Source organism: Equus quagga, chromosome 1 (genome assembly GCF_021613505.1).
Source record: "Equus quagga isolate Etosha38 chromosome 1, UCLA_HA_Equagga_1.0, whole genome shotgun sequence".
Taxonomy (NCBI): domain Eukaryota; kingdom Metazoa; phylum Chordata; class Mammalia; order Perissodactyla; family Equidae; genus Equus; species Equus quagga.
The window spans coordinates 93,709,360-93,717,818 of NC_060267.1; the positions used below are offsets into that span (position 1 = coordinate 93,709,360).

General features: G+C 56.7%; 1 protein-coding gene across 4 annotated transcripts in view; it reads right to left on the minus strand.

Annotated features, from left to right (window-relative positions):
• The window catches only part of VAV2 (vav guanine nucleotide exchange factor 2), a 189,075-nt gene that overhangs the window by 85,503 nt on the left and 95,113 nt on the right, over positions 1–8,459 (minus strand). For all 4 annotated transcript variants that reach the window (XM_046670830.1, XM_046670815.1, XM_046670822.1 and 1 more), the window contains exon 3: positions 3,034–3,092. In XM_046670830.1, coding sequence (XP_046526786.1) covers positions 3,034–3,092 — 59 coding nt within the window. The remainder of the gene's footprint in view (positions 1–3,033; positions 3,093–8,459) is intronic.

The window sequence follows — 8,459 nt, forward strand, 5'->3', positions numbered from 1 at the left end:
AGGGACCGGGGGCAGCCTCGGCACAGGGCCCACGGCTCACAGGGACCAGGAGGCAGCCTCCGCACAAGGCCCATGGCTCTCAGAGACGCAGGGTTTGGATCTGCGTCTCACCCACTCCCGCAGCCCAGGCCTCACCCCTCTCAGCTCCCCGTCTCCCGATGGGGTGGCAGCCTTCTGAGCCGGGGTCCTCTTTCCCCCCGAGGGACCCTGGCACTGCCCAGGTGGTTCCCGGAGAAGAGAGAGAAGAGGGTGTGTCTCCGCTCTCTCTGCCCCGTGAGGGTGACTGGTCGCTTCTGCCTGCCCAGGACAGGAGCGGCTTGGGAAGCACCTGCATTGTGGAGCAGCTCGGGCCATCGGGCTGGAGGGGCCAGTGGAGATGGGGGGACAGGGCAAGAAGGCCAGGAGGGAGGGCATCACCCCGTTCTCAAGGAGTCTCCACACGAATCGGAGGGCAGGACACACACTGGGACAGAGGCAGGACCAGCTCTCATGTTCTTCACTGCCCTCTAGGCCATCAACAGGGTCCCTCTGCCAGCTGTCCCCCAGGGAAACCGCGGCTCTCAGAGCCTGCGTGGGGAGGGGGCGGAAACGGCCTTGGCCTCGAGACCGCAGGGGCATGGAGAGCCTGGACACCTCCGAGGACCGTGCTGAGGCCACAGTGGGACCGCGGCCAGCACAAAGCCAGACGGGCTCGTCCACCCCAGGAGCACAGCTGGGCCCCCAGCACCAGGCGCTGGTTTGGAGAGAAAGTTTGACGGATTTAGAAAAGCAACTGCACTCTAGCGTTACGTGAAAGAGCAACAAAACGACTGACTCCTGCTGCTCAAACTCCATTCCTGCCCACGCAGATGCGCAGACATGCATGAGGATGAAAGAGCTGCCGAAAAGACGCAGAAGGCACAGCCACACACGTGTCGTCACGGGCTGGCGGGGGAACGGACAGAACCGTTTCTGAAAGAAACCAAAACCAAAACCACGCACAGGTCCCCTGCTCTACTGCACCTCGAAGAAACTGCGTTTTCCACAAGGCCCTCGACCAGCAAAAGGATTATGACTCGCTAGGGCTCAGATGACAGTTAGCATTTCTCAGCAATGAAGTATTTTTTAATTAAGGCATGTACATTGGTTTTTTTAGACATAATGCTATTGCACATTTAATAGACTACAGTATAGTATAAACATAACTTTTTTTTTTTTGGTGAGGAAGATTGTCGCTGAGCTAACACCTGAGCCCATCTTCCCCTATTTTATGCGGAAGGCCGACACAGCATGGCTTGATGAGCAGTGTTGGGTCTGCGCCTGGGATCTGAACCCGAGAACCCCAGGCTGCTGAAGCAGAGTGCAAGAACTTAACCACTACACCACCAGGCCAGCCCCTAAGCATAACTTTCACAGGCACTAGGAAACCAAAAGCGTCACGTGGCTCGCTTTACTGCGATATTCGCTTTACTGTGGTGGTCTGGAACCAAACCCGAGATATGTCCAGAGGTGTCTCTGGACTGTCTTTGTATCCAGAAACGGGACACTTTTTTTAATCAAACATTTTAAACCGTCCCTATGACAGACCTCACAAAATCTACACTGAAAACAGCCCGTGCGACTGGGGGCCTCAAAGCTCTTAGGAATATTCTAGAACGAACATGAGCTGCACGGTGGGTACAGGGGTTTTGTCTTATTGTTATTCTTTCTACCCTAAACGTGTCATAAATATTCTTTTGTATGCGCTTACTATGTAGTCTAAAAACATTTTTAAACAGCCTATCCTACGTCTGACATTAAAAACAAAAAGCCAGGAACAGCCCGGTGGCACAGTGGTTAAGTTCACACGTTCCACTTTGGCAGCCCTGGGTTCGCCGGTTTGGATCCCAGGTGTGGACCTACGTACCGCTTGTCAAGCCATGCTGTCGTAGGCGTCCCACATATAAAGTGGAGGAAGATGGGCACGGATGTTAGCTCAGGGCCAGTCTTCCTCAGCAAAAAGAGGAGGATTGGCAGCAGATGTTAGCTCAGGGCTAATCTTCCTCAGAAAAAAACCAAAATACAAAATCCCTAACTCAAAAGAATTTCTAAGTCCTCTGAGAACCCAACAGCAAAAGAAGTCCCGGTGGTCCCCCGACATTTGTATCTGTTCCGGTGACTCGCTGCACCTGAGCAAACAGCTGGGCCCTGGATGCACCCGGCACCATGGCCCTGGGACCCCAGCCTACAAGCATGCGGCGAGCCCCACAGGCACACCAGGGTGAAGCCACCTCCACGGTCAATCACCCTCACGTTTCACTGGCACCCAGGTGTCCCACCCGTCCACTCCGCCCTCAGGCAGGGCTCTTCCTGCCCTCCCCAGCCTCTCATTCCCACCCCACTGGCCCACGTCCTCCAGGGACATCGAGGAAGGGCAGCTCGGCCCCACCCATGGAGGATCTGGAGCCTGGCCTCTCCTCAGATGTCTCCCTGACCTCTGCTCTATGGGTCAGAATCTGCAATGACCTGTTCTCACTTGGGGCCGCCCCCTTCCCGCGTGCCCCATCCACATGTCAGAAACGCGCAGCCAGACCTCGGGTGTCACCCAATTCCCTGAGGCTGAGCCCTGAGATGCAGGCACAATTACACCCGAGAGCGGAGACTCCTGCCAAGGGACCTGAGGCCCCTCGAGGGCAGGTCCGCCTGCTCCAGCCCCAACACAACAAATAAATGCCAGCGACATCCTTCGAGGCAAAGCCCCCGCCTCTGAGGGGTGGAGAGTGTATTTAGGTGGGAACGATCTATGAAAGGATTAATTTGCTGATCTTATTACGTAAATGGAAAGAGATTTTGCAGCCATCAGTAATAGGCTTGCAAGGTTTCCCTGGTGTGGACGGAAGGCTCCCGGGCTCCCCGCCCCTTCCAGCCACCACCAACAGGCAGCTCGCCAACACGCTGAAAATGCACGACAAAGAGCCAGGCAGAGGAAATCTGCTTAAAACTCCCATGTCTGTGACAAGGCATGCCGGTGGCCGGCAGACTCAGGGCCCGCACTTTGCACCCCAGAAAGCTCACCTGATCCCTTTGTTCTGCGCCACATTGTGCAGAGAGAGTCTGGACACCGCAGAGATGACCTGGGGGAAGATGAGAGAGACGCTCTGTAATTTCACAAGAAACCAGAAAGTCATCATAAAATGGTAATGAACTGTTTTGTAGACGGAGAGAACTGTTCACTAAGCACATTTTACCATGATAAAAAAATTTTTAAAAAACACAGCATATGATTTTGTAGGCTAGGTCCCTAGTTTGTATTTATCATGCAAAACGTGTCGTTTTGGTGCATGAATATTTGCTGAGGGCTGACGCACGGGCACAGGGCCTCAGAGAGGAGAAGGGCTCGGCTGTCGTCCCCGCCCTGCCGCCCCTGGCACCAGCTCCTGACTGATCGCTGAGCATCATTCTCACCCAGGTAAGGGCCTGCTCTGTCAGGGCTGCTGGGTGTCTTAATGGAGACCACGCTTGCAAAGTGCTCATTCCAGGGCCGGCCACGTGGTGCAGTGGTTATGTTTGGCATACTCCACTTTGGTGGCCCGGGATCCAGTGTTTGGATGTTAGCTCAGGGCAAATCTTCCTTGCAAAAAAAAAAAAAAAAACCCACCCACACAAAGTGCTCTTTTCATGCTGCTGGAAGTTATATGATTAGTAACAACTCATGTTCACGGTAGTGCTGATCCATTTCAGAGATGGGGAAATGAGGGCCAGAGAGGTCAATTGACCTGCCCAAAGTCACAGAGCAGGCCAGGGCATGGTCCAGCCCTGTGTTCTGGCCAGTCTCTTCCAGACACACAACCCGCTTGTCTTCCAGCCTTAAAACCCCAACACAGTTATTGCATAGATCTTCAAAACAACAGGCAGCAAGCAGGCATGAGGCTCTGCAGATGACGATGGGGAAACTGAGGCAGGGAGGGGGAGGCCGTGGACCACAGAGCACAGAGGATAACACACACAGGCACGACAGGAAGCTGCTCACACAATTCGTTACAGGATTTATGGGACAGCTGCTGTGCCAGACATCACGCACTGAGGAGGGAGATGCCAGCCTAGACTTTGAGACCTCATTGTGTGAGTGTGCATGCATTCATCTGTGTGTGTGCACGCGTGAGCATGTGTGTGCAAGTGGGTGTGTGCACATGCATGATTCTGAGATCATGTGTGCTTGTGTGTGCATGCATGTGCATAAAAGTGCATGCAAGTTGAAGTGTGTGCATTGCGTCTGTGTGTGCCTGGGGAAAAGGAATGTGACCGTGACCCATGATGATCACTTGCTAAATACACAGACACCCCCTGTGGGGTGCCGGCTGTCTCAGAAACTGAGCCCAGTCGTCCTGGTGGATCCTCACACCCCACAAGGCAGGTCCTGCCACGCACATTTGAGAGACAGGAAACCTGAGGCTAGGCCACTTGCCCAAAACCCCCCGACTGGGACACACCCCTCAGATTTCCTTTTACTCTGTTCTCCTTCTAGCAGCGATATTTTAAAAGGGAGGGGAAAACCGCAACCCGCACAGAAGGGTCCTTTCTAGCCGGGCGAGACGGCAGATCGGGCCCATGAGCCGAGTGCCGTGTGCCGCCTTCCGAGAGGCGGTTCTATTTCAGACGCCAGGACTCATGGAAGTTATGAGTCCGAGGAATGACTAGGGTCCTCTGTGTTTCCCCAGACAAGACTCAACTGGCTTATTATGTGGCTGGCCCAGCCGGGGCGCCCACACTTGTGTGCTACAAGGGACCTTTCACAAACAATGAGCAACTTGGCCTCGACTGTTGTTCTTGGCTTTTAAGAGCTCTAAATATTTAGGGAGAACGAAAATTAAAGCAATATTGCTGTACGTCCTTAGAGTTAGTTGATGGAAGGCTGGAAACGTTAGAGGTTGAAGGGTTTGGCAACTGTAGGGCACACACGCCACCCCTCTCCTATGCCTTCCTTGGCAGACATTGCTAATCGACTGCCACACTCCTCCCCACTGATTCAGACTCAGGCTCAGGATCCTCCTCGCAGAGTCTGCACGGAGCACTCAGGGTCGGTCAGCATCGGCCTGGGAGACGAAACCCGTCTGCCCACCTGAAGTTAATGCAAAGGCCGAGCTTTGTAAGGCAGAGCCCACACAGAGGAGCCACCACAGGTGAGTGACCAAGGCCAGGAGACGGGTCTCTGACGTGGCCACGTGTCCGTGGTCCCAGAGGACAGAAGGCTTCTCCAGCCGCTACGACCACGGCAGCCACAGCCCTGAGCTGGCAGCCGCTTCGCTCCAGGCTGGAATCTGTCACTAGCAGTTTGTCAGGGGCTCAGCTCTGAGTTCCTGACACCGGACAGGGGCGGCTATTTAAATGAGGTTAAATGTGCCAGCTCTGCCAGAGGCGCCCCAGCCCTCGCTCCACCCGACCACGTGCTTCGTGGCTGACATCTGGGCAGGAAAGGGAAATCTCAGGGCCCATCACGGGGAGCCCCACTCCAGTGACCCGAGGCCCAGGGCAGGGGCTGCTGGGAGCAGACGGGGGACCCCTGATGGCCATGAGGTCAGAGGAGGGCAGTGGTGGCCCCGCCTTAAAGGTTAGGGAGCCGGCGTATCCCCCTGCCGGGGCTCCCCACGGTGCCTCTGCCCATCCCCAGGATGGAGCAGCTGGGATTCCCCAGGGGCCTCACCCCTTGTCACTGTCAGGGAACAACCAAAAGCCCCCCGCCCACGGCCCCTGCCAACGCTTCTGAAAGGTACATGTCAAAGGATGACGTTTTCCCAGCTTCTCTCTCCACTTGTCCCCAGAGGCCTGGCTAATGAGTGAAATGAACACACACACCTGCTCCTCCCCCTCCCTTCACAGGGACCAGCTCAGGCCTTGGGCTCCGAGATCCACGAGCTGCTCCTCCTGCACCCGCAGATCCTCAGCCCCGGGTGAGCCAAGGAGTGTGTGCGCCGGGGTCCGCGCAGGAGTAACACGGGAGAAAGGGGCGCCCCCGGGAGGACCAGTCCCGCTGGGAGGAGCCACACGCCCCACCAGCTCCCCAGAGCAGTGGCTGTCTGTGCTGGTCACCTGTGTCCGCCCCCCACCCCGACATGACCTTTAATATTTCGGACTCCTTCAACACTTGGTGAAGGAACAAGGGGTAGATGTGACAGGGCAGGAGGGCGAGGTCTGGGGTCTGGACCAGGTGTGCGCTCTCGGCTCCGTCCCCACCCAGCCACAGACTGCTCTGACCCCACGACTCGCCACCAGGTCTATACTTGGGGCCGACAGATGCCTGGACCCAGGGGCCGATCAGCTTCCTCACACTCATTGGGGGAGCTCTGGGATGCAGCCCACCCCAGAGGCGGGGACAGACACCAGGAGACGGGAGCGAGACAGAGCAACCAGCATCCCCTCATGCTCGACCATCTTGTCCACGTTCAAAGTCCCTCTTTGTGCCACGGAAACTTTCCAGGGTTCCCGCAGCGGTCCCCTTTCCGAGGGACTTCATCCCTCTCATGCTGGACGGAGCCAGGGATCAGGGTGTCCCAGCCCTGCCGCCCGAGCCTGCCCCGGGCACAGTGCTGTGTGGACCCTGCTCCAGCGGCTCCTCCCGTCCGGGCCCCAGCACAGCAGGCACGGTGGCTGTGGGGTGGTGGGGGACTGGAGAGGGTCTGGGCTGCAGCCAGAGGGGCTGCTGAGGGGACGAGCCCCGACCGTCCTGGGTTCAGATCTGCCACACCCTGGGCCAACCGCTCCCCCTCCCCGAGCCCCACGTGCTCCCCTGTGACCGGGAAGAGGACTGTCACCCACGGGACGTCGGCAGAACGTGACTTAGCGCCCGGCCCACAGCAGGTGCTCACGAACGGCTTGCACGACCAGGGGAGTGAGGAGAGCGGGCGGTGAGTCAGGGTGGCCTCTTCCCCCGCCTCGCTTGGAGGGAACAACAGAGCAAAGCGCCTGGTTCAAGGCTAAAGGCTTACGTGGCTGTACAGCTTCAAAAAGAGGAGATCAGGACAAACGCTGGGAAAGCAGAGCGAGCGAGACCACAGGCAGAGGGAGAGATGGAGAGAGAAGCCCTTTGACTTTAAAAAGCAGGGTCACTCGGGGGGCCCCTGGGGAGGTAGGGAGGGTGTCCCGAGGCCTCTGGGCAGCTCCGGAGCCGTCTTGTGGCCCCTCTGCTGAAAGCTGCCCGGAACGGCTGCCTCGCAGGCACGACCGGGAGCCGGGGTGGTGGGGCAAGCTCTGGGCTTGTGGGGTTTGTCCAGCCCTCCTGCGCTCAGGGCCTCAGTCGCAGGAGGCCCAGCCACGTCAGCCAACCTCCTGCCCTCGAGGGTGAGACTCAGGTGACGACTCAGCTCCTCCCTCCCCAGGAGCAGGGGTTTGCACACGGCAAGTGCTGACCCACGGGCATAAACTCAGCTGAAGCCTCCTAACAGCACTTTCTTAAAGAAGTAGGATTTGATGGGAAGGGGTGGCAAGGTATGAGATGGGCTAGGACAGGACAGAAAATACGGGAGAAGAGGAGTAAATTAAGTTTAGTTTCATGAAACTTGTTTCAGTGTAGAGGAGATGAATGATTTAAGCTTCTCTGACTTACTCATCAAATGTTTAATGCGCCCTACTAAGCACAGGCACTATGCCTCGTGATGAGGATGTAACAGAGTGTGAATCAGGTACAGGGACACTTTGTCCCTCCACAGACGCTCTCTCAGATCTCCAACAGCCCCAGGAGGGTCCCTCCCACGAGATGAGCTGGCCTGAGACTGCTCCCCCATTTTACAGGCCTGGTGACTCGGGGACTGGCTCAAGCTCATACAGTCAGCGGTGGCTCTGAGAGGAGGACTTTCTGTCACCACCCCCATTGCATCCTGGCGGGGGGCGTCCATGGCAAAATGTCTTTCAGCCTCCACACTCCCCCCTTCCCCAACAGGGTTGGTAGAGGTCATGGTCCAGAGGCGCCACGTGGACGCCACGTCCACAAGAACACACCCTGGTTGGCTGTGCCTTCTGCTGAGGACGCCCATTGGCACTCTGGCTCACCTCAGGAATCCCAGACAAATGGCGCCCTTTATGGGCCACATCCAGCTTTGTCCAAGCTCTTCTGGGGCTGGCATCACACCTGACCTTCAAAACCAGGCTCTGAGCTGCCTCTTCACATTTCACAGTTAAGAAAAGCTGCAGCTCAGAGTTTATAGGATGCACTTAAGTCACAGAGTGGCTTTAAGAATGCTCAAACAATGTCTGAGTGTATGTGTGGGTGGATGGTTGCATGGCTGGTTGGACAGATAGGTGGGTGGATGGTGGGTGGATGGTGGACAAATGGGTGGGTAGGTGGATGGATGACTGGATGGATGGATGGATGGACAGATGGGTGGATGCACAGATGGACTGATGAACAGATGGGTGGATAGATGGATGGATGGATGGGTGGATGGTGGGTGGATAGATGGACAAATGGGTGGGTAGGTGGATGGATGACTGGATGGATGGGTGGATGG